General features: G+C 34.6%; 2 protein-coding genes across 6 annotated transcripts; both read left to right on the top strand.

The window, feature by feature from the left end:
* The first annotated feature begins 6,943 nt into the window (after positions 1-6,943).
* LOC105173987 (receptor protein kinase TMK1) lies at positions 6,944-10,985 on the top strand. The gene is made up of 2 exons (XM_011095931.3): positions 6,944-9,674; positions 10,172-10,985. Exons 1-2 carry the CDS (start codon positions 7,355-7,357, stop codon positions 10,678-10,680), a joined length of 2,829 nt encoding a protein of 942 aa, XP_011094233.2. The 5' UTR covers positions 6,944-7,354; the 3' UTR covers positions 10,681-10,985.
* A 2,481-nt stretch (positions 10,986-13,466) lies between these two features.
* On the top strand, positions 13,467-26,816 carry LOC105173986 (uncharacterized). Of its 5 annotated transcripts, none has more exons than XM_020698103.2 (20): positions 13,467-13,723; positions 13,834-14,029; positions 14,804-14,973; positions 15,841-15,990; positions 16,408-16,551; positions 17,291-17,351; positions 18,893-19,209; positions 19,572-19,703; positions 20,091-20,198; positions 20,330-20,416; positions 21,907-22,029; positions 22,141-22,261; positions 22,338-22,460; positions 23,592-23,726; positions 24,236-24,384; positions 24,570-24,710; positions 24,836-25,138; positions 25,815-25,937; positions 26,110-26,271; positions 26,383-26,816. In XM_020698103.2, exons 1-18 carry the CDS (start codon positions 13,667-13,669, stop codon positions 25,917-25,919), a joined length of 2,622 nt encoding a protein of 873 aa, XP_020553762.2. In that variant the 5' UTR covers positions 13,467-13,666; the 3' UTR covers positions 25,920-25,937; positions 26,110-26,271; positions 26,383-26,816. The 5 variants fall into 5 exon arrangements, with proteins under 5 accessions (XP_020553762.2, XP_020553761.2, XP_020553760.2 ...); XM_020698102.2 differs by having other exon boundaries at positions 26,105-26,271; XM_020698101.2 differs by having other exon boundaries at positions 26,051-26,271.
* Positions 26,817-27,347: the final 531 nt, after the last annotated feature.

The raw sequence follows: 27,347 nt of genomic DNA, 5'->3' as shown, positions 1-27,347 counted from the left end.
TAGAGTTAGTTGCCGGCTGCTGCTACATCTGCGGGTTCACACCTCTGCCATCGCGGATATATAGTCAAAACACTGAACAAATCCAAGGATCAAGATGTTCATGTGTGCTACCTGAGCGATTCTTGATTCTTAGGAGGTCTCCCAGATTTTAAAGTCTAGACAATCATGAAAGCGTGTCTATCGTGAACCCCATTGCAGTGCCGGAACACGGATGGAGGCCCATCCCGTGACCGCTATTCCTGTTCCTGACTACACAGATACCCAATGCTCATAAGAGGCAAACGTAGGACAATAAAAGAAAACTTTGTGCAAGATGCAAACTTCGTCTAAGTGATTGTTGAGAGACGAGTTGTTCTCCCAAAGTGGTCCCCCTTATCCTCCATCAATATTTCTGGCCGTCCGAATAGAGGTCCAAGAAGCATTCTCGAACTATAGCCTAAGTGGTGGCTCAAAAAAAAATATCAATGAAATGTGGACCCACTCCCTTACAGAATGGGCTGTGGCCTGATATTAACTGCCAAAACGGCCCCATCATCCCCAGATTTGATCCTCATGGATTGTCCGATTGATGAGGGCTTCCCCTTTCGACAACAACTGCAACTTATTTCCACCAAAAGCATGAAAAAGGACCAAACTTGAAAAAAATTACTGTGACTGATTTTTCTCAAAAAAATTACTGTGACTGATATTTCAGTAGGAAATCAGAAAAGGCCCTTGTTTGTTTTCTTAGGGAGATATATATTTATTTGTTGATTTAGAAATATTATTGTATTACATACTGAATATTATAATAGTATATTGATTGCTTTTAAAATATCGATGTATCTTCAGAAACCGTAAGGCCTGATTTCCAAATCATCCGCATATAGGCATCATACCGCTGCTGCTTCAATTCATCAACTAATTCTCCACAAAGAAATTCGTCGTAGCTAACATGGATTCACGCATCAAACAGTCACAACTCACAATATTGACACTTAATTTTATGGCTGGGGGTATCTAACATGGTGGCCAACCTGTCTGAGTCAAGTCTATACCTCAGAATAACATCACAACTGCATTCACATAAACTAAACACATGACTCCGACACAATGAGCTCAGACTTTGCTAAACATTTAGCAAAACAAAGCCTAACCTTGTCACGGATTTCAGACAGGAATCCACCCACTGCCACAAGCATTCCAGCTTGTCCGGATGGATAACCTCATTTCCCCTCACATTACAAGATTCTCCGCCTACTATTTCTAAAATATAATAACCAAAAACAAAAGCAAAAGAGAATTTGAATATAGATATATAGTCTTTATTAAAAGCGGGCAACCACCAACAACGAATCTGAGACAAAATCCGTCACAAAACCTAAGTTGCAAGGAACAATTTAATCTATTAATCTTAGTATTATAAAGAAAGGGGCCCTTAATCTTTTTGACTAATTGAACACTATTTCCCCTACACATCCCAGACAAAAAGATTAACTTTATCATACTTTGGGGCCCAAAGTTTGTCCTAAATCAAAACACACCTTTGCACCGCCACTCCACACCAAAGCTCGTTTATTACCAGCAATCCAATGCTCAATTAAGAAATAGGATAAAATACATATGATTGGATTTGGGAGATCTTGTACTAATTTTGTGGGTTTTGTTACTTGCATAGAATTTTGATTATCATTGGTTGTCTGATTGCAATTATGTAATGGAAAGATTATTTTGTATTTGAGTTGAGGGTGGAACTGAAAGCGACGACTCACCGACGGTGGCCCCATTGTTCATACAGAATCTACACATTTATTTAGTATGTATATTGGTTATGAAATTAAGCAGTTGATGACGCTAGATGGGTGTATGTATACATAATACAATAGTTCCGCCTTTTTTGTAGTCCAAATAAATTGTGAAAAAAATGGTAGTTAATCAACATTAAAATTTGAAAATTATTTCATATTTACAAACTCATCAGTATGGTATAAAAATTGATAGAGAATTACTTATAATTTTTTGCTTAAATCAACGTAAAATAGGTAGTATAAATAAAAAATATTTTTTCCAATAATAAACTGATACATACATTTTTTTTAGATAATTGCAAACACCGCTTAAATCAATCAGAGTCTCTGGAGTAGAAGTGATTCCGGGCCATTAATTTCCTGTTTTCTTGGTGTGTTATTTGGTTCTATTTTTTTAAAAAAAATATTGTACTTTTTATTCTATTTAAAATATACATATTATGCGTATATAAATTATATAATTTATTCTATTTAAAGAAATATTTTATATACCCACGTACATAAGGTGATGTTAAATTTAGTGGAGTGGAAGTCAAAATAGGCAGCTAAGAAACGTGGAAGCAAATATATTTACCGACTATGACACTATTTCAGTCTTTTGCCGTAGAAAGCGTTCAAACTCAACTTTGTGTATCTTTTAGCATATGATGAAAAAGGATGTCGCGTTTTGCTTTGTTTGTTTTTTCTTTAAGTCTTTTTTATTTAATGCCTAATTGGCTGCAAAATTAATATTTTCCCCCATATCAAGTGCTCAATATTTAAATATTATTGTACTGCGTAGTAAATATTATAATAGTCTATTATTTGCTTTAAAATATTTAATTTTTCCTATTTTTTGTTTAAATAACAAAAAAGAAACTTAACGCGACTAGTGTATTACCCGAGTTATTTTTTCTTTTTTTTTTTATATTATAAACTGATATTTATCTCATTATAATTCTTGTAAAAGGCTGTCTCGAGTTGAAAAATAATAGACTCCTCTATTTCCGGTGATTTAGACATTCTTGTAAGTAAATTTCCGAAAGGAATACCTCAAAAGTCAAACGAAAGGAACCTTCTTTCTCTCTCCCTCTCTCTTAGGAATCCATCATATTCATACAAATATTTCATCAACGTCTATCAGTCAATACGAGGAATTTTTGAGTGATACAAATGTTCAGTAGATTATTTTTCTTACATCCACTTACTGATATTTAGGACCACCCTAAAGTTCAAACAAAGCAATAATCCACACCTTTCAATTTATTTAAAACTAATGAAAAAAATTGTAGGGATTAATTGTGTTTTTTTTTTTTTTTATTCTACATCCCTTTTCCGGAATAAAAAAAGATGACAAGGTACCGCAGATAATTACCCCAAGTTGAATTTCTCGAGGAATTTGGGAGATTCAGAAAAGAATTTCAAATGATTTCATATTAAATGTATTTACAAATCATTATAATGCCACAAAATATAATTTAAAAAAATAAAATTTTAATAATTAGTTTCAAATTCTTTTCGATATGAATTTATTCAAACAGGTTTCATGAATTTGATATTCTTAGGTTAAAAATCCATCTATCCAAGTACAACATTAGATATTTACGTTGCCAAGTTTCTGGAACTACATTTATGATTGGATATTTGAATTTTTGGCAGAAAATATAAAGAGAAATAGAAAAGATATTGAACCCATGATGTCTTGGTCCAATAGTTAAGGCTGAGGTCACGTGAACAAGTTCGGAGTCATGGATTTGAATTTGACCACCAAATGTATGAATATGTGTCTCACATTATTGTAATTTTTGTTTCATTTATTATTTTTAATTACATTGATGTATTAATTATCAAATATTTCTGCAATGATTAAACTGATATATATATTGCTCAATTTATTAAAGTATTGATATAATAATATAATTATATATTTTTTAAAAAAAAAACATCGAAAACTGAAAGTCACAATAATCGCATTTACATATTCTTAGTATTGTCATAATTTTGTGGTCCGAAAATAGGTAAAAGGTTGTTTGGGGTTGAAAAGAATTGGGTAAGAGAATCTAAGTGAAAAGGAAAGCTTTTCTTATGAAAGGCTGATGATATAAATCATAAATAATCCAAACTACATAATTTTTGTGTATCATAAAAAACAATAATTCACAACAATTTGCACCAAAAAATGAGCACCACATGAATTATGGTAAAAGCTTTGTATGAATATATTTGTTGTCATCATCATTGTCATTTCATTTGACCTCCATCATCGCCAACTCATCAATCCCACACAAATACTACGTTTATTTTGGGTGAAGCATTGGGAATTCAATAATTGAGAATTAGTGTGGGTGGCAGGCAAGTGGACTTTCTAGTAGCTTTTCTCATGGGGCACAACTGTCTGCAAAATTGAAATTATGTAATAATATAAACGGGTAATTATGTAACATCAACACGCGCATAATAAATGTAGAAGCGCATGACTGCGTGAACCCTTAACCATATACCTCAACACACTATAAATGCTAAATGCAACCCACGCTTCTTCTCATTTGCTCATTTATTATGCATCACTCCTTCCTCAAAACTGCTATTGTATGAAAACACATTTCTTTTTAAAGTAAAAATAATAAATTATTATTAATTAAAATAAATCGATTACAATCATTCCTGTCGAATATCAATATCAATATCTAACAAAAACCATCACAACAATCATACTCTAATTAATAATATCGAATAAACTAAATTTAACCATCATCTACTATTACCGTAGAAACAACATCTCATGCAATAAAAAATCAATCTGTTCCCAAAAATCTAAACATGGAAACTGGGGTAGGTCATGTGGCTACCCGTTCTAAGTTAAATATCTTTCGACCTTCTTTCACATTCATACCTAAATCTTAAATAAATATGCAAAATTAGCATTGATGATTATTTAATTAGATACCTGCTATGTCCTAGACTCCTAAGTAGGTGCCTAAGCATATATTTGATATTAACATAAATTCGTATTGAGCGAGACAATAGATTTTATTTACACTCTTCTTCTTTGAGATTGAGTTTAATTATATGTTTTATTTGATTTGAAAAATTACATCTAATATCCCAAAAATTACACGTAAAAATTTATTGATTTTACTGATATTAATAAAATTTTTTTAATAAAAATTAATATTTACCATGATTGACTTATTACTAACTTATTGCAAATCAAATAATTTTTTTCCTACTAAACTACACATATAACGGTGAAAATATACCTCATCATATATATTAATGTGTGAAGACGTACAAGGATAATTTGATCATAAAAAGATCTATTTTACTTGCAATAAATCAATTTGGGATAAATACAATTTTTATCCTGTTTTTTTTTTTTTTTGTTAATGTCAGCAAATTGAGTGAATTTTGACTAATGGGGGCTTATTTGTTAGACGGAAACAAACATTAGAAGTGTTAGATGTAATTTTTCAAACCACATGAGGTTTACGTGTAATTACACCAAACCTCAAAAAAGAAAGTATTTATTCCTACAAATTATGGTAAAATTACATTAAATAATATAAACACACACATAAGGTGGAACTCGAACCCATAAATGCAAACTTATTCACAAATGGTCAACTTTAATTACTAAGACTAAGCGATCATTGGTTATTTGGGTGCCTAGTGCCTACTTGGTACTTTAGTTAGAGGGTTTAGCTGAACTCATAAATTTTCTCAAAAAAAAACATCAGATATTAGAAAACGTTTGATAATTTTTTTTGGGAGGAGCTTGTAAGATTATAAACTAAGATACTAAAAAATAACGAGTTCATATTTTTTTAAAAATTTCGCTCAAATTTGATAATATTCATGACAAAATTGTTGTTGGTAGTTATTTTATCCAAATATTTTAAAAGTTTATCTGTAGAATAAAACTTAACATTTTAGTATAAGTTCTAAAAATATCTTATAAGGTGCCAATATAAAATATATGATTTTCTGTTACGGTTAATTACTATAGCAGAAGAAGAAAATTATGGCAAATACAAATCAACTACGGCTTCACAATGGCCATTGGTCATTGTTTCTGCAAGTATAGCCAAAACATTAGCTATGGTCAAAATTATGACAAATATAGTAAAAAATATGGGTTGAGGAATTAGTTTAATTGTTTACGTTGAGGTTTTATGATGTAAAAATACGTGTTATAGGTTTGAATTATGCTATATATGTATGAAAAATTATTATTATTATTATTAGTAAAACGGAGCCGTAGACAGAAACACAGAGCAGCAACATCTTCTTTAGAGCAAACCGTAGAAGCATCCCGTTAAAAAGAAAAAAACAAAGCATATTGTAAAAATGAAGACCAGGTTCATTGGAATTCCAGAACAAACCAAAAGATGCCCTATCCATGAAAAATCACAAATAATAATAATGTAATGCAATCCTAAAATACTGCTGTGAAACCACGTCTAAAAAGACGAAAATGCCATTTCCACCATTTCAGGATAAAATTGGAGGCCACGATTTAGGTCTCACTTTATATAAGTATTTGTTTCACTTTATATGAAATATCACGTATCGTAATTTATTATTATTTTTAATAATATTAGGCTTCGTTACTTTGTGTGATGAGATTAAAATGATATAAATTAGTGAGATGGATATGTAGTGATAGGACTATGTAATATATTAGTTACTTTGTGGGATGAAGTTATTGAATTAATGTGTGATAATTTTAGCTTAAATTACTAGTATGCCATTAATTTGAAAAAATATTATGAAATATCAAATTAAGCCTTAATAAGACAGAACGATCATTCGAAATTCAATTAGCAATTTTAGTTTTTAATTATTATTTTTTTAATGATTTTTTCAAAGCACCCAAAATGAAAATAATAAGAATTTAGATAAATTAGACTTTCAAAAAATTATTTTGGGCCGGTGGATTTTGCAGAATAATTAATCCCACCTCATTTGATGGAATTACAATCAATCATTTATTCTCTTATTATATTGAGTTCGCCTTTAGAAAAACAAAAAAAATTGATTGGATATCTAAATTAAGTAAATAAAATTTTAATGTATTGATTGTGTAGATGAAATTTGTTATTGTTGATATATTATTATTGTTTTGAATAAAGGACAAAAAAATTGGACGCAGCCCCTATCCACAATTTAACAGAAAACTAATTGAGATTCAGATTTATCCCGCAATCTGCTTTTTCTTGATCAGGATTTGAAAAATTCTCATCAAAGATCCACATTTTTTCAGTGTCTTCACTTCCACAACAAGTTTCACTGAAAAGTTTCTTCCTTTATCAGTTGTTAATTAATTTCGTCTTCTCTGTTTACTAGTCTTGCTTATGCCACACCACCACTAAGGGTTCTGCAGCCGTATTTCTCGCTCCAATTATCACTCCCCCCTCCCCTTGGATTCTTCTGATCTGAAACAAAGAGCCCATGTCCCATGTTTCTCTACCACTCTTTCTTCCAAGATTTCAGATGGGCTTCTCAAGAAACTGTCGTTAGAGTGCTCTTATAGCTTTTCTTTGAATTCTCAATGCTTGTGCAGTGCTGTTCCTCTTCAAAAATTTGCCATGGAGGGTTGTACCCGGATAGCATTTCTTGTGTCTTTCTTTGTGTTTAGTGTTTCAGTTGTTCGTGGTGTTACAGACCCCAAAGATTTAGCTGTTCTGAATCAGTTCAGGAAAGGTCTGGAAAATGCTGAGCTCTTGCAATGGCCGGCCACTGGAGATGACCCTTGTGGTCCTCCGAGTTGGCCTCACATATACTGTTCTGGCAACAGGGTTTCGCAGATTCAGGTTAGAGGTTTGGGTTTAAAGGGCCCTTTGCCTGAGAATTTCAATCAGTTGTCTATGTTGTCGAATATAGGTCTTCAACAGAACCAGTTTAGTGGGAATTTGCCATCTTTTAGTGGGTTGGCGCAATTGCGGTACGCTTATTTGGATTACAACAATTTTGACACAATCCCATCAGATTTCTTTAAAGGGCTTGTGAATTTGGAGGTTTTGGCATTGGATTATAACCCTCTGAATGCCACCACTGGGTGGTCATTGCCGTCTGACGTGCAGAGTTCAGCTCAGCTGAAAAATCTTACTCTGATGAGTTGCAACTTGGCTGGTCCTTTGCCTGAATTCTTGGGAAATATGTCCTCTTTGGAGGTCTTGAAGTTGTCGTTAAATCGACTTTCTGGCGGCATTCCTGAGAGCTTTAGGGGGTCTTTGCTGACAATTCTTTGGTTGAATCAACAGTCTGAGGGTATGACAGGTCCGATTGATGTAGTGGCGACCATGGAGTCACTCACTAGTCTTTGGCTACATGGGAACCATTTTTCAGGTAAAATACCTGACAACATTGGTGATTTAGTTTCTTTGCAGGATCTTAATCTCAATAGGAATGATCTTTTTGGTCTCATTCCTGCTAGCTTGGCAAACATGGCATTAGCTCATTTGGATTTGAATAACAATCGTTTCATGGGTCCTATGCCGAAATTCAAAGCTGTTAATGCAACCTATGAATCAAACCCTTTCTGTCTTCCTAATCCAGGAGCTCCTTGTGCCCCAGATGTTATGGCTTTGTTAGAGTTTCTTGATGGGGTGAATTACCCCTCCAGGCTTGTCCAGTCATGGTCAGGTAATAATCCATGCCAAGTTTCCTGGCTAGGAATAGGGTGTGATCCCAGTGGAAATATCATTACCATAAACTTACCCAATTATAATCTTTCTGGCATATTAAGCCCTTCAATTGCAGCCCTCGGTTCCCTCACTCATATCTATCTTGAGTCCAACAACCTGTCAGGCCCAATTCCAACGAACTGGACTAGTTTGAAATCTTTGACACTGTTGAATTTGGGTGAGAACAATATCTCGCCTCCTCTTCCAAGATTTAGTAGCAATGTAAAGCTTGTTTTAGAAGGGAACTCTCTATTAAACTCCAATCCTCCTGGAGCATCCCCGTCCGGAAGTAATGGCACGTCGGATTCTCAGGGTTCACCGTCTAGACCTAACTCTGCCGGTTCTACATATGAACCCACTGGAGGAAAACACTCCAATAAGTTACTTGTAATTGTAGCCCCAGTTGCAAGTTTTGCACTTCTGGTGGTCTTGGTTTTGCCAGTTTCTATTTATTTCTATAAAAAGAGAAAAGAGGGACAACCTGCTCCAAGCTCCCTTGTGATTCATCCACGAGATCCATCTGATTCAGATAACACGGTCAAGATTGTGGTTGCAGATGGCGCAAATAGAAGTGCTTCTTCCTTGACCACTAGTAGTCCTGCAAGTTTGAATAGTAGTGGATCTCATGTGGTCGAGGCCGGAAATCTGGTCATATCAATTCAAGTTCTTCGAAACGTGACCAAGAATTTTGCGCCAGAAAACGAACTTGGTCGTGGTGGTTTTGGGGTCGTTTACAAGGGAGAATTGGATGATGGAACTAAAATAGCAGTAAAAAGAATGGAGGCCGGGGTAATTAGCAGCAAGGCGTTGGATGAATTTCAATCTGAAATTGCTGTTCTGTCTAAAGTTCGTCACAGGCATTTGGTATCTCTTTTGGGATATTCAATTGCCGGAAATGAAAGAATTCTGGTTTATGAGTACTTGTCTCAGGGGGCTCTTAGCAAGCATCTTTTTCATTGGAAGAAATTGCAGCTGGAGCCTCTCTCTTGGAAGAGGAGGCTAAATATTGCCCTCGATGTTGCTAGAGGAATGGAGTATCTTCACACTCTAGCGCACCAGAGTTTCATACACAGAGACCTTAAATCTTCAAACATCTTACTCGGGGATGACTTTCGAGCAAAAGTATCAGATTTTGGTCTGGTTAAACTTGCTCCTGATGGAGAGAAATCGGTAGTCACTCGGCTAGCTGGAACTTTTGGATACTTGGCCCCTGAATATGCTGGTAAGTTTCTCAGTTTGTTAAAACATTAAAGTAAAATATCTACACCTCCTATATCTGAGTGTGTGACATTGCTAGTTAACTAAATTTCCCTTGTTTGAACATATGTTCTCTGATCAGTAATCTGTTAATGTACTTATTGAATCGTGCAAGTGCCATCTCTACTCAGTAATACAATTAATGCTTTTGAAATTGTCATTTAAAGTCGCGTGTGATTGAATACTGTAAACATTCCTCGAATTCTAAAAGAAACTTTTAGAAGAAAAATTTAAGGTGTCTTTTTTCTACCTTTTTTCATTTTTCATGTTATTCTATGATACACTGCACAAAATGGTATGTAAATCTTAGTTTGGTGATGACTATCATAACTAGTTTATCCTGCCTTGTTGTCTAGTCTTCCAGTTTGAGACACATCATGCTTTCCCTTTTCTATTATTACCATGTTTCTCTATGTAGTCTGAGCATAACAACAACTTACTAAAACTTCAATCCTCATCCAGTCACAGGTAAAATCACGACAAAAGCAGACGTCTTCAGTTTTGGTGTTGTGCTGATGGAGCTATTAACTGGAATGATGGCACTTGATGAGGACAGGCCTGAGGAAAGCCAATACTTAGTTGCATGGTTCTGGCACATCAAATCAAGCAAAGACAAGCTAATGGCAGCAATAGACCCAGCCCTTGACGCCAAAGAAGAAAAGTTAGAGAGCATCTCCATTGTTGCTGAGCTTGCTGGTCACTGCACGGCAAGAGAACCCAACCAACGACCCGACATGGGCCATGCCGTTAATGTCCTGGCCTCCCTTGTAGAGAAGTGGAAACCACTTGCTGATGATACGGAGGAGTATTGCGGTATCGACTATAGCCTCCCACTTAACCAAATGGTCAAGGATTGGCAAGAAGCTGAATCAAAAGATGTGAGCTATATGGACCTCGAGGATAGTAAGGGAAGCATCCCGGCTAGACCTGCTGGATTTGCTGAGTCCTTCACCTCAGTCGATGGGCGGTAGCATAGGTACTCTGCAATTTTGTTTTGATGTAGATAACTTGGTTTATTTTCCATGTGGAGTTCTATTTTATTTCTTGAAACTATTGGTTCTGGTGACAAGTTTCTATTAGAGCTCACAATGTCTATTTGTCGGCTCTAATACTGATCTTGTGGATGTAGATACAGAACAGCAGAAACAGTCAGCCACTCAAAGCTGCATATGTTATTCTCTTGTTTTTTTTTTATGAACATTGTTCATCTCATGTTGTTGCTTCCTGAGCTCTGTGTTTCAGATTTCATTGATGGTCTCTGATGTTTGCCCCTTTATCCTCATCCAAGTATAGAACACCACTGATCATAGTGCATTATCTCTTGTTATTGATTCAAAAGCATAAGGGTGCAAGTTGATGTATTTCCCTCAGATTTTATGATCACAAGATTTTGCCCTATTTAAGGAAAATTAAAAATACACAAATGAAAATTTAGAAACAAGGGATATTACACCCAAAAATAATCATTAAAGTTAGATATTACTATAACAAAGATTCATTAATATTGAAATATTGTAATGTATATTTTCTTACTTTATTTCATGGTAAAGTTGAAATTTCAAAACTCTTCAATTGACAGAGAATTTTAGATTTAGATCCCACATATATATATGCGGTAAGTTTATTATATAGTATCTCTTGTATTCCCTTAAAAAAAAAGGTCATCTTTGGTTATATGATCTTAACAAGGAATATATGTAACATAAGATTATTATTATTATTTTTACTATGCATAAAGTTTTAAGAAATAATTAAGAGATTTTTTTTAAAACATATGTAAATATGAAAAAAAATACCAACATAATTATTTTAGCAATAATAATAATAATAATTAAAATTCCAAAAATACATTCTGGTAAAAAGGAAGTGGACCCATCTACCCTACAACTACAACTGAAAATAGGAATTGTCTGAATCAATTGTCCTTTTGAACCCACACCCACAAACCCACACATGTTCCTGTTAATCCTCCCACTCCCACTCAGTCCCAGACAAACATATTCCTCAAATCATAGTCTTAATCATACTTGAAAATTCTTAAAACATAGTAACGGAGATGAAATGTCAATGTCCACTAAGCCTAGAACGTGGCACGACCCAAGAGCAACATCACTTTGATGTTCAAATTATTATGGGGGTAAATAAAAGAAAGTGGTGCATCAACGTCAGAGATTTGTGGGTGTAGAAGTAGAACGTGAAAGAGTCATGTTTAGGTAGGTGTATGATTGTCACATGACCAATAAATGCGATTTACGTGGATTATTATTATATTATATTATTATTATTATTATTAGTATTGTTGTGAGTTAATGGGTAATGATGCACCTCATCATCCTTTCTAATCACGCTCCTTGTCACTTTCCCTACCCCATTCTTTCTCATAAATTATTGATCCCATAATCCCGTTACGTGATTGTCGGCTTTCTTTTCTTTTTTTTCCTCCTCTTCTTCTTCATATCTTCTCCACAACAATATTCCGATGAAATATTATTTTCAATCTTACCTTTTCTTTTATTCATCAAAAGAGATCGTATGTCCAAACATAGTGTGAATTATGGCTTCATAAAATTAAGGAATAATTACGCTCCCCTCTAATCAAGTTTGGTATAATTATACGTAAATTTTTTGTAATTTGAAAAATTATATTTAGTACTCCTAAGGTTTATTCCTGTCTAACAAATAAGCCCATTCATTAGTCAAAAACCATGAAATTTGCTAACACTAATAAAAAAATTGAAAGAAAAACTATATTTATTCCTGATTAACTTATTATTAATTTATTGTATGTCAGATAAATATTTTTATGATTAAATTACCCTTGACGTCTTCACGCGTTAATGCATGCGATGAAGTATATCTTCACTGTTATAAAGGTAGTTTAGTTGAAAAAAAATATTTGACCTGCAATAAATCAGTAATAAATCAATCTATGGTAAATATAATTTTTTTTATTTATTTTATTTATTAATATCAACAAATTCAGTAGGTTTTGACTATCAAAATGACTTATTTGTTAGATAATAGCAAACCTCATGAGTCTAGATATAATTTTTCAAACCACATGGAGTCTAAGTGTAGAAATACCAATCTTAAAAGAGGGGGAATGTAATTATCCCTAAAACTAAAGATAAATTATACCACCGTCTCCTATAATTATATTTAATTTTATAAATATTTTTTTACTATTTGCAAAATTATAAGTACTATTACTTCTTGTAGTTGTAAACTACATCGTGGCCCGTGGGTAGTGTATTTTTTATTGTACAAAAAATATGAGTGATTTGTGTAAATTACTATTTTTTTCCTTCTTTCTTTTTATTAATGCAACTTCCTGATTTATATATTTTTCTTATAAATAATATATTTTAATATGTAAAATATTACTTATTATATGCACATAGAAACGACGTGCTACAACGGCTAGTTTAACATAATCTTAAGCTTGCTATACTTACAGCATATGGGCAACTTTACTGGGCCGATTGTTAGGCTGATTGTCGCTGCTGGGCCTTAGATCAGGTGGCCTGCTGGAAGTATATATTAATGGGCCAGCCCAATTGGAAGCCAACAATGGACTTGATTGAGCCTAAGTGGGGTTATAGACCCATTGGACTTGTGGGCTTTGGTTGGGGATGTTCAACGGATGATATATTTCTAAGTCGACAGCAAGAGGCCCATTACTATTCTAATATATATTACCGGGCTTTTCAAACTTAGGCCCAAAGTAAGTTGAGATAGCTCAAATTCTGAAGGCAGTTCTTCCTACAGTTAAAATAACTGCCAATCTCACCTCCCCTTCTGTATTGCTTAAACCTCAAAAACCCTAGTTCGAGGTCTTGGATTTCTTTTTATTTGTCTGAAACTTGAGTTGAACACCTCCTCAATTGCCTTTAGATTTTATCCAGTTTAGCGGTTCCACAGTAGTTTGTTGGAAAACCAGGCAGAAGAAGGTTTACAATGGTGAAACCTAAATCCCAATCCAAAAAGCCCCAGAAACGCGGGGTGGACTTCAAAGTAATGATCAGAAGTTCGTTAATCTGTTGAAGTTTTAATTCTTGATGAAAATGTTCGATTTTCAAGCTATGATGAGTATGATTCTCAATTTTTAAAATTTGCTTTTGCAGAAAATTAGGCGGAAAATCGGCAGGAAATTGCCGCCCCCAAAGAATGCAACAAACACTGAAATAAAATCGAAAGCGATTGTTCTTCCAGAGCAAAGTATAGCGTCTGAAAAAGCTGGTTTAGCAGTAAGCAAAAAGGGATTGACACTCAAGGAGCTTCTTCAGCAGACAAGCCATCACAATATACATGTCCGAAAAGGTCGGGCTTTTTCATTCCAATTCTGTTATTTACCTTTGGTTAGGTGCTGAAATTCTGCTGAATATGCTGTCCAAATATGTGTAAATTCTCTTGATGCAGATAAATTACTAGAGACATCTGTGGTTGAAATAAGAGGAAACTAATGACTGTTGTTGCAAAATGTTGTTGCTATTATTGTTGTTGTTGTTCTTTTCCTTTCTCTTATTGAAGTGATCCCCCATTTACATATATGTGGGCCAGCAAAAGAACACATTATAATTGCTTTAGTTATTATTTCAAACCTTCAGTTAGGGTTCAATATTTTGTGGCTAAGTAGGCAGTTTGCCAAAGTTGAATGATGTTTCCCTTAATCTTTATGTTAGTTCATATCTGTTACAGGAACATAGGAGTTATTATCATTATCTTAAAACTGAGACTAAGTTGGGACTGGAGCAAGTTCTTATTATTAAACATATCATCTAACCCAAACTGGTGGGGCAATTGTTCTCAGTAAATGTAAAGTTGGCTAGCTTCAATCATGTCGCTTGATTTGATTGTTGATTACACCCATAGTCTGGTTAAAGACGTCAAGGATCCTGTGTGAGGATCCTTTTTAATCAAATCTTTTCTTTAGGTGATTTTCTTCTTCTGTTGTTTCCTGGCATTTTGAGTTTATTGAAGTGAAATGAACAAGATTAACCAGTACATGTGCTATCTTGTCTTTCGTAATTTATGTTGATGTTTGGTTTCTGTGTGTTGTCTTTCTTTTCATTGTGGGTGTTATCCATTCCCCAGATGCGCTGCTAGGTATCAGAGATATATTGCTTAAGCATCCAGCTGAGCTGAAGTTGCATAAACTTGCTATTATAGAGAAACTGCGTGAGCGAATTGGTGATGATGACAAGTTGGTTCGTGAGCTGCTGTATCAACTGTTCAAGTCAGTAATTTTCCCTGGCTGCGCAAAGGTACTTATTAATATTATTTGTATATTTACTGTAGCAAATCTTAGACTTCTATCTTTGTATTTACCAGTGTCTGGAAATCTTCAATTAGGGTTATTTTGTCTGATTCTCAAAACATTTTAAGGAAAGCATTTGTTTACAACTTTCTGTTAGGCTTTAATTGGTGCATCACTTTGTTTTCCAGGCAATAGAATCTGTGTTGTGCTGAGTTCTTGTGCTCAAAGGAAACCTAGTCTTTATTATCTGAGAACTTAGCATGTCTGTGTTCTTCATTTTTATGTGGAGATATATTGTAAGGTGCTTTATGTATCAATAAGCACAGGTGATCCAGAAAACATAGGAATCATTCAGTCATTGGAAGTTTATATGAACATTCTTAGTTTCTTGTACTTATTCTATTATATTCATCAGGTCTTTCGTCTCATTTATTTATTATACGGCTGAAGCATATATAAACTGGTGGTGGTGGATGAGATTGAGGGGATTCCTGAGTGGGGATAGAGACAAGGGATACATAATCTTTAAAGGACTTTCTTTTTGAGTCTGGAGTTTGACCATGAATGCACTTAAACAAAGTTTTATTTTATGAATATCAAAGAAATACATGGAGCGTTATTAATGACTAGGGAAGATAATTTTAGTCTTCTGTCAGTTTGAAAGTTAACTTTCCCAACTCTCAAGAACCAGAGCATCAGTTGTTATAATCGGACATGTTGTTTGTTTTTTGTATTTTCTTTAATAGTTTGTTGGTGAGCGCAATCAACGGTAGCACACATTGGACTTTCTGATAGTAACATTTCTCAGATGTTTTTAAGTAATTAAGTGGAAAAATGGAATTGCTTTTGTTGATATTCTGATTTTCTTGTACAGGATAACCAAGGACCATTAGTTTCCCTGATGATGGCATATATTTTTAGTGCTATGACCCATTTAGCAATTGATGTGCGTTTGATGGCTTTCAAATTTTTCGACCTTGTTGTCCAGTTTTACCCCCCTTCATTTTCCTTGTATGCTGAAAAGGTACGCTCACATCTTTCATTTCTGATATGGACCCTTACTGCATTTTATCCATTAGTAGCTGCTATACTCTGTAAATTAGCCTGTGCTGTTATTCTCATTTTATTGCATTTTTGTTAATTAGCAAAAGAAAGTAATGAATGCTGTGATTCAGCTGGTCAGAGCTTTAAATTAGGTCTTTTTTAAAAAGAAAATTAGCATCTTCTCTCATCTTTGGTGTTGCGGTAGATGTAGTTTACTCTTCCTCTTTTTTTTTTTTTTGGCTTTTGATCTTTATGTTTTACGTGTGAAAATTGTCAATTGATGCAGTCTGACGTTTGACTACTGATTTTTCTTTCTGTGTGCTCATCAGGAATCTGTGGAATTTGTCTACATTATTTTCATCATTCGTTGTCTAAAACTTTTGCATCCAATTTGTAGATTCTCCAAAACTATGAAGACATGTTACGGAAGAACAAATTTTTAGAGGAGAAGAGCAAATTAAAGAGCACTCTAGCTGGATTGATTCGTTGCTTATCACTGTTGCCATCTAATGAGAGAGAAGATCACTCGGCAGTTAAAAATGTATTCTCTCAGATAGTGTTGCTATTAAATTTTTTTTTAATTTCTAATTTCACTTGTCTGTTCAAGGAAATTACTGACTTGGTTGCATTGACTAACTTGGTACAATGTGAAAAAGGATGTTTAATCCCGTGTCTTTGGCATCTGACAATGAAAATCTACAGCTACTTTGTTATGGTTACGTAGATGAGCTTATATGTGCCATTCTATTTATTGCACTAATCTTCCCAAAAATCTTGGGTTTTACTTCAGTAGCTGCTCTATCTCCATCGAATGCCCTTGTTTCCTTCTTTTAGCACCCCAAACTAATTCCCAGTTACTAAAGGTAAAGTTTAATGGTCAAGATTTTTTCATGTGTGTATGTATGAAGTTACTTCGAATTGCCTTTATACCGCCGTTACTTAATATACACATTGGATTTTTTGAGTATTCTTTCTTTTTCTTCAATTTCAGGTCATCCGTCTCATAATAACATGTTTCTTCTTGAGAATATACATACATATAGATACATACATACATACATACATATATATGTATAAAATGTTTTGTGTCTATGCATGCAATTTTATGTATTTATTTGTTGTAAATTATATTAATTAAGCCATGTATTATAATGCAATTGCCTGTATCTGCAGCTATCTTTGTTAGAATTTCATCATTTCTCGACTGCTAGCCAGAGTATCTGTTTCTTGTATCAGATGGTTCTTTAGATAGAATACTCATTGAAGGCTGATGTTTACAGGATATTCCAACTCCTGACGTTCTTCATGCTTTTGAGCCTGAGGTTGCTAGAGAACCTATTGGTAAGTTCCAAAATCTTTTTAACTCACAGCAGGTGAATTATTTCTATTATCTTCCAGTCTTCTTGCCTAGCTTTCAACTTACTGTATGTCCATTAAAAATATTGTACAACAGTTTTGACTCTCTTGGTTTGATATATACTTTATTCTTGCTATCAGTTCCTGGTCTTTGCCACCGCCATTCTCTAATTTTCATGTGTTCATCTGGAACTCTTCCTGAGAATACTGTGTGTGGGTATGTGTCTCTGTGGTCAATTGATATTTAATGTATTGGTAAAACTTTTACATATCTGTATTCTTTTGCAATTCATTTGTTTTATGTTCAGTCACATGTTAACATGTCAAATTCCATAGATTGATTTAAATTAATCCCAATCGGGAGAATAATAAAGGCATATAGGAAGGAGTAAGTAGAGTCTCATTTTGATTAACATGTAAGGTTGAAGACAATTTCACACGGATGAATTTATGATTTTCATCGTTACTTCAAACATCCGCAATGGAATAGAGATGTCAATTTTTGGAACGTAAATGATGGATAACTGGCAAAAATGACATGCCCTTATTGGAGAGGACAGATTCAGTTTACTACTTTCCCCTGCAACATCTATTTGAACTCGGAATATTCCAAGTGTTTGCATATATGATGTTAAGTTCTGGTCTGCAACCTATCAAAACTTGGCAAGGATTCCGTTCCATATACCACTGTCCATTTCGATCGAATCCCAAAAGTATTACCTCACTCTATGTCACTCTTCAAACCCAGATGCTGGTCCTCTACAAAAGTAGAGATTTTTATTGGGGCAAGACTAACTTTATTTGAAGGAAACATGGTGTTGATGGAGGAAAGTGAGTGGCTAGTTCTCTAGTTGTTGCTCAATAGTAGTTGCACCTATGGTCTTAGTTGGTTCTTTTGCTTAAGCTACTTGGTTTGCCTGGATTAAGGTTTGTTCCATACCATGTGACAACTAGTAACCATTGTTTTGCACCTAATTTTGAGGAATAAACTATGGCTTCATAATGCTTCTTCTGTTCCACCATCATTTTTCGGATGCCAAATCATTATACTTAATGGATATCCTTTTTCTATCTAATACTTGTGACCCACTCGTTTATGCTTTGACGGTTCATAATTGTTGACATGAGTTTCTAGTCTGAAACTTGAAGTATTCACTTGCATTTACATTGTTGATTGATATATGTAATTGTCTGCTCCAGGAACCGCTATCTGTTTGCTAACAGTTCAGAAATGGGAAAGCCCCAAATCAATAAAATTTGGAGATTTGTGATTCTCAGAAAACTTAAACTTGGCTAACTAAGATAGTAAGATTGTTGTGGGATTGTTTGCCCGTGTTTACTGTTACTAATTTATAGTTTTCACATGTGGTATGTCCTTATAATATCTCTATGGCTTATTTTTGCCAATTTGCATGATTTTGGGACAGCCCGAGATATAATATTTTATGGGCTCAATGTTTCCCCTTCAATTCTTAGTTTGGAAAAAAGTGCTTGACAGTTGTGCACTCTGCTTCCATGTTTGGCAGGGCTTACTGACATTTCCAAGAAATTGAAGGATCTTTTGCCCATTCTTGTCGGTTGCTTCCAGGATTTCATGCCATTGGTTGACAGTACCCCCCAACCGGATCTGCAATCATGTGATTGTATGCAATTTATTCTTCAGAGCATAGATCTCATAGTTGGGTTTTTGGTTAGCGGGACTTATGGAAGTGAACCAGATCCACAAGTTCTTCCACCTTGTCAGAAGCCTGATATTACCACATATGATCAATTTCTATCACCAATGTTGTTAAAGAAATTATGGGATGTTTTTCCCCTCCACCTGGTTCATCTCTCTGGGAAGGTATATTTGACCCATATTGTGAATTGGTGTAGCTGATTTCCTTTGCATCTCAAATGATATTTTCTCTGGAAACCGTCTTTAGAGATGACATAAGTTTTATTTGCTCCTTTTAAATTTGAGTACTGCTTGGGCCAATTGGAGCAACAGGCAAAATAAAACGTTAGGCAGAAGTGACTATTACATTGCCTTTCCAAAAGCAATCATCTATATTGAATAATAAATGCATCCTCTACTTTATATTGGCCATGATCTTGGTTACTTTACATTTGTGATTTTGATAGTGTAATTGCCAATTTTATATATACTGCTGTTCTTTTTGGGAGGACATAATCTCTAATTTTGCTTTACTTGGTGCCTTGCAGGATGAAGATCGAATCTTCATGCTAAATACTGTAATTGCCAAAATATTTTTGCAGTTGAGGAACTGGGACTGCTCTTCCTTTGCTTTGTTGGAAAAGTTCCTGGAATTCGTTGAAGGTTCACTGTCTATAAAGGTGTTGATTATTGAATTATATTATTTATTCTTACAGATATAAGATCTTTGAGATTTTTGTCTGGTACTTGCACAAAACACTACCAAATAGAATTCAGCTGGTTATACCATGAAATGCTATTGTTTCTCCACGTAGTTTCAATTCTGATCCTGCTTCTTTCCTGTTTTCTGACTTGATCCATGATCCTTAAACATAAAAACATGGAAGACTTCTTTTCTTTTTTTTTTTTGACAGTAAAACATGGAGGACTTCAGTGATAGTCATTTGGGGTCCTTAGGTTCTTTTCCTTATTGTTTCCCATTACTGATACATCAGAACTTTTTTTGTTTAACATTTTTACTCAGCCATATGACATATTTCCATTTATGATATTCATATTATTCGCAGATACAATCGGGTAAAGTGTTTCATGAAAAACATTTGCTTCCAGTCATACCATACATTCCAAAATTAACAATGCAAATTTGTGGTGACTGGAGGTCTCGTATTCTTCAGGTCTGTAATTACGTATTCAATTAGTTGATTGCTAATTGGTTTTTTTATGAATGTTACTTGTTTTATCTTTCAATACTTCTTAGCTATTTATGGAGGCGTGTGTCAATTGTAACCTTCATCAATTGTTGTAGGCTTTCACTGTGGTCTTCAAGAACTGTACTCCAGACTCTTCAATGAAATTAGCTTGCCTTTCTGCAATTGAAGAAATGCTTGCTCCTGTGAGATGTTTACTTTGCTATTTTTTTGTCATCTCACTCTAGGATTAATTTTTGAGTCTTAAATTACAAGCACTTGTGTGTAACTCAAATACTAAAATTCATGTGAATATAATATTCAATTTGTAAATCCTAGCTTGACGTTAATCATTCATGTTATGTGTATGGTTTCTGGATCATTTTGAAGTGTTATAAACAATGATTGAATGACTACCTCATCTATTTAACATGCCTCCTCGTGTGCAGGCAATATTCATTTTGTGAAGCCTAGCACATGTTTTTTCTTTTCTTTTCTTTTTTTTTTTCCATAAGCAGGTGAGTCAAACTTAAGACCTTTTGTTTGGCATGACTTTGATGCCATGTTGAATAGTTACCTCATTTGCTTAAGTTGTTAGAATGGAGGAACATTTGATATTTAATATCTTCAACAAAGATATTGGTTGAAGCTCCTGATAGAAAACAATTCAAGTAAATAGTTGTAATAACACATAGTCAAAGCTCATCAAAAGTAACCCAATATGATATGTTTGCTTGCCACAAATTGTGAAATCATCTTATTATGTCTCTGTCAAAATGGTTGAGTTAAATTGGATGTTCTTTCCAGCACTCTGACATATGGATAATGACATTTAGGATCATGTTAATTTATCTATCACCTTGCATCCATAGATAATGTTTAACTTATCATGTTCTCTGCTAAGTGTGTTTTGGGAAACTGGTAAAAGAAAATCTTTATTGCCAAATTAAAAGTTCAGAGTATGATTACACTTAAAATTCATATAGATGAAAGTTAAATGGCTTACAGATATAAGGTGGGCTATACTGTTACTTCTTGTTTGTATACTATCTTAGTTCAAATTAATCTGGTCTGGGAAATAGAGGGCTGCATCATTTTTGGATGGGAGGGTGAAAAAGATACTCTGCATTTGGTTTCAAATTTACTTGAACTGGATTGCCTTTTGTCATTTCAACCTTTTTCTGACTTTATTCGGACGCTAGGAATTAAGAAAGCATAGCAAATGGAGTATCCACTTTTTGTATAGTATTTCCCACATAGCTGCTGCTAAAGATGTTGTGGTAGGAAATTTATGGCATTTGTGTTGAAAACATTACTTATTTCTACTTATTGATCTGTACAATGGGAACTGGGAATTTTTAATGGTTTCAATTTTGGTAACTAGAAATCTTGAGACTTTTAAAAAACTATGATTAGTATGGAATTTTTGCGGATTATATTGTGAGTATGATCTAATGGTTATATGTTTGCATTATTAATCTGATGAAACTTCATTTCCTTAAGAACTGGAGATCAGCATTGCGCATTTAACATAAAAAGATAATTCTTTTTTTCAGATTAAATTTTTTATGACTATTGTTGTACTATATACTCCGGACGGAAGCTGATGATGCCCTATTGGGAGTAGAATTTGATTTATTTCCCTCAAGTTGGTGTTTCTATATAAAATCGGAATCAAAATTTATTTGTGGAACAGGAAAGGAGCTGGCTTTATCTCCATCCAAGTGATCCTGCATTAGTAGAATATCAGATTGCTTGGATACAGGATCTTCCTTTATTGCTGTTATTGTTGGACGACAAAAACCCATTATGTTCCAAGGTGCTTTTCTGGACCCTGCTTTGGTATCGAACTACTTGGTGTTTTCTTCTAGCAAACAATCTTTACTTTGCCTCTGCCAGACTCCGTTATTTGATGTTGTTCTTTCTGCAGGCTGTGTTGCGCCTTCTACTTCTTGTGGGACAAGCTACTCCAGCTGACTCTCCATTATCTCAGGAATTTGATACTTTGCAGTGCAGTTTTGGAGGTTTTTTTAGCAGACAAAATGAGAATGGTACAACTGGTTCTCATTCTTCCTTTCTCCTTTGGCTACATGTGCCATATGTTTAATGTAATACACTATTTTGCAGGCATATGCTATGGTCCATTCGTGAGGCTCGCAGCAGATATTCAGGAGCTTGCCATCTGTTGCCTTTATTATTTCTCTTTCATGGACTCCCAGTTTCTGCAGTCACTAATCTCATGTTGCTTATGTAAGTATCTTATGACACTCCCAGGATTCTTTATAGTCATTAATGTGTTGTTATGTGCTGCTTTCACTTTTTGTATTTTTTAAAATACATGCTCTTGGGTTACACTCTGTTTTCTATCTCAGATACTGCTATTAAATTATGTATGATCTTTGCTGTCAGTCTACCATATACCGTTGTGCATGGTGCTTATTTTTTCTGTTAAGGATATAGCCTCTTTGCTGGAACAATATGTTTTTGAGAAATAATTTGAAGGTATCTTATTTTTATTACTCTAGTTTGTTAATACCTGTCAAAACTAAAATAATACGCTGCTAGTAAAACATACATGGTGCTAGTGTCTGTGATTGGGTCAAGAAGCGCCTCATCTTTTTGCCTCTTATCTTGTGTAAGTTGAAACTTTTTTTCTTTTTTTGGGTAAATTACAACAACCTCCCCTGAGGTTTGGCATAATTACGACTACCCTCTCATTGTTGGAAAAATTACCAATATCCCCTAATTTTAATGGCCGTCGAACAATTAGCTCAATCCGTTAGGTTTCCATCCATTTTTTGTGGTGAACTGACCAAAATGCCCTTGTGGATTAAAAATTATAATTTTATTTATTTTGTAAAATTTTCTAATTTTTTTAACTAAGTGGATAATTTTTTTATAATTTATAAAATTTTTCCATCCACCCAATTGATTTTTTTATGAGTTTTTATTTTTTTTTTAAAAAAAAAAAAATACTGTAAGGACAAAGTTGATAATTTCATACATCTTCATCAAACATGGGGGGTATGTGTAATTTTTTAAATAACTAGGGGATATTCGTAATTATTCCAAACCACAGAGGAGAAGGTTGTAATTTACCCTTTTTTTTGGTGGTGGTGGTGGGGGGGGGGGGGTCCTCATGACCCACCTCACTACATTATACATCTGAAAGCAAGATGAATCAGTTATTTAGGCTGTGTAACCCTAAGTTCGTTCATATTTGTCTACGTAAGAGCATTCTTATCATCAGAAAGGAACATGCAGAACTGTAGGTCGTATTGTCATTAAACAAACAACCAGAAAGAGAATGTGCTGTCGGAAAAGTATCCTCTATGGTAGAATACGAGTTACTTATGAACTCTTCTTGTCACTCTACCACAGGTGATGATCTCGAGCCATATTTGGTTCTCCGTATCTTAGAAGTTCTGCACTCCGCCTTTAGAGCTGGACATATCCAATTTCCAGATTACACAAGTTTCCATGTGACCTTACTCTCACGCTTCCATGTTTATCCTGGTACCTTCTGAATTAATTCTGTTGCTCTCATATCTGGTTGTCTCTCTCTCTTCTTCTTTTTTTTCTTTTTCTCTTTTGGGCATGAAAGCCATTTTGTAAACTGGCTGAGTGTTAAAAGTTCTACTCTAGTCTTTTCCAATTTGACAGTGTTTCACATGTATGGGTATGCAAGTAGCTTGATGTTTGTGAATTTACTGGCCATTTTTACGCAAATGCACTTACTATTTGTTGTCCTTTCAGTTCATTTTCATGTGCTAACTTATGGGAGTAACATTGGGGTGGTCAAATAGTTTCTTCGAATTGACCTAATAAATGCCTTTTTTTTGTGTGTGTTTGGGGGGGGGGGGTGTGGAGGGGCAGATCAGGCTCAATAAGTTATTCATTTTCTTCAAACTTGGAGTTTCTGAAACAATCATCGTCATTCTGCTTAGTACTCCGCCTATTGCTCTATTTTTGGCCAATTATTGCTGATTTCTTACTTCAGATTACTATCTTGGATTGCCTAACAGAGAACATCGGTCCTGCTGTGAAGGATGATGGGAAGTCTAATCAGAAGACATTTAAATATGTTACCAGCATTGTCTGCTCATTTTTGTCACAGATTGGCGATGATTCTCTTGTTTTCCAGATGCTGGAGAAGATGATTGTCGATCAGATAGTATGTTCTCTTACCATTAACCTGGATCCTAATTCTTTGTCTTTCTGTTATTGGTGATTTTCTTCCTATGTTATTAAAACTTTTGCTTCTGCAGACGTATCATGTCAGCTTTCCCTTCATAATGTCCATGCTTATTGACATTGATATGAAAAAAATTCATAAATTTTAACTTTACTTTGCCTCAGTGTGGCGAAACACTGATGGACAATAAGTGTGCTCTTCTGAGATTGCTCATCACACTAGACTCAAGACCAACTAGACTTACTGATCAGAGTATTGTCAAAATAAGCCATGTCCTTCCACAATACTTGACCGACATTGTTTCAGTGAGTGAACTTCTTTTTGATCTTTTAAGTTGATGTTACTCTTATTTCGTGTCAGAATCATTAATTTATTTAGTTGCCTATCTGTCTGCTCTTATATTTCACTTGAAACCTGTTATTTGATGCAGAATGTTCGGGAAGGTGATCATGAAGAAAAAAGAAGACGATATTACCTATTACCTTCCTTTTATCTGTTTCAACGTAGCAAAAGACTACTAAATCTTGTGTTAAATGTGATGGGATCTTGGGTTTCTAAGGTTAGTTCCTCACTTGGTACCCATCATCATTATCCCTCAGTTGATCGTTCAACTATGGTATGTTCCATCTGCTCCGTACTCCTCCACATGTATAAAGATGTCAAGATCCAACAAATTCTGTTGACGTGCGAGATTGAAATAGGGACTATGCTACAGAATCTGCTCAGTTTACTGGTAAGAAACAGCTTCTATTTACATATTTAAACACTAACTATACAAGAAGATAAGAACGTTCATGTTTTGCTTGACTTACATTTTGTGATGATTAACTTTGCGTTCTTGTGTGGTAAGTATAAAGAATAATATTTTATAAGGTACTTCCAGTTAGCTGAATTACCAACTTATCTCCTCCTTTCATGATTATCAAAGCTCACCTCTATGTTTACTTTATTAAGAGACCCAAACAAAAGTTATTCAATTAAGTATCTCCCTGTTTTTTGTTTTTATTCTCAATTTGAAACCTAATCCTACGAGACCTTAGTTAATTGTGAACCTGTCACCCTGACTCTTTATGTATCTGGTTGACACATGCAGCACTCTGTTTTTGAATTGTATTAGGGGTATTTGGTCAACGAAATATAAAGGTAGTTAGGTTAAGGGAAAACTGTAAGTTCGTTGAACTTTTTCATCAACGTCATTGTTTATTGTTTAAAATCTTAATGGCAGGAAATTTACCAAATGTGGTAAATTTGGAGGGAAGGTTTTTGTAATCATAGAAGAGGGAGAGGATTTGGTAATAAGCTATTTCAGATCGAGAATGTGTAATTAACTCTATTTCTTAACAACATATTGGAGAATGTGTGACTCTATTTCCTTAACATCATGATCACTGCCTCATACTTCTCTACAGTCTTCCGAAGGGACAAACTTGACCTTGGAGGAAAGGCACAAAATTCAGACTGCATATGATCGGTTGAGAGCTATTACAAATAATGATGTGGTGGGACACCCATAACTTGCGAGAAATGACCAAGTATGTTGTCTTTCTTATCCTCACTGGTGTCCTGGATTTGGCCGTTCAATATTGTATATATATTGTGAAAATGGTGGATATTGTCGCTGTTTTGGCTGCATCCTGTTTTGTAGAAGTATGTTGGACACCTTAGTCAATCAAAGATCAATGATTCTAATGTTAACCAGAGAAGTATTGGAGCTGCACGCATGGAGAATAGTTCACTGCTGGAGGCTGTGGTTACTATAGCTATTTTTGGCAAGGGAAGGGCTCTGGAAGTACATCTCAAGTTTGCCTTGTTAGAGTATGTCGTTGCCTTGTCCATGCTAATTTTTGGACTCCTGTTTTGCTTAAGGTGAGTTTCTTTACATTAAAACTGTGTTAATATTTTTATGCCAATTGTCTATTTGCAATATTGTTCTTCAACATTCTCTTGTTCTAACGTATTTTAGTTCTATGCATCCAGAACTTTCAGAGTCAACATGGAGAATGTGCGTTCTATGGCATATGCAATTGCTGGCTTCCAAACGGTTGTCTGTTCTTTGTGAGCAAAAAAATTGCAGCGACAATTAGACATGTGCTGGCTTGTTCTGCATCTGCATTTGTTTTCTTTAGCCGGGGATTGGCCATCTCCCAAGTGATTCTGGTGTAGGGGACAAAACAAGCAGAAAAAGAAGAAATTTGTAGATTCGATCAGAGATTTGGAAGGGGCAGACGTTGATTTCATTGAACAGATGAAAATCACTTAACCAGGGTGATAGAAAATGTAGCGGATAGCTAAAAGCTGACATGACATTGTAATTATTAGAGCAGAGAAACCCAATTTTGTTCAAAATGACTGGTGTACTGACTACTAAACTCTTTTTCCTTCTTTTTATTCAGCTTTCTTCTTCGTTTCCATCTTAGGCAAACACGATACTTGGCAAATTGTTGTGGTCTCACTGAAGTTAAGTGATGTCGGTTAAACACAGCCAAGGAGTAATATCATCACGCTTTAGTTGGTCCTTTTCTCTAGAGTTGAACTGAGAAATAGTAGTCCATGAATTTGGAGGTGATGGTACTTCTGTAGCCTCTTCAATTATGTGTTAGAACCAGTAAAAGGTTTCTCATTTAATAGGTGTAAAAATACCCAAGAAAGAATTTGTGAAAGTATCATTCATGAAAAATAAATTGTAATTTAAACATAGTCCAGCCTGTATTCTGATGATTAATCCTGGATATGACCATGTCCAAACGTCACAGCCGAAATTAGTTTTATCTGAACACGATCTGGAAATTCATCGATTTTCTTGAGAAGGTAACCACTCGTCAACGACATTCAAATGCAACCAAAGAAGACTAAGAAATTACATTCAGATATAATGTGTAAAGTATCAACTAAATTAGACTACATTGGGCCTTAAGTGAACGATATTGTGGGCTACATGTAAA

This window comes from Sesamum indicum, linkage group LG11, assembly GCF_026168435.1.
Source record: "Sesamum indicum cultivar Baizhima isolate 11 linkage group LG11, ASM2616843v1, whole genome shotgun sequence".
NCBI lineage: Eukaryota > Viridiplantae > Streptophyta > Magnoliopsida > Lamiales > Pedaliaceae > Sesamum > Sesamum indicum.
Note: the sequence above shows the minus strand (reverse complement) of the source record. Positions and strands in the feature narration are given on the sequence as shown.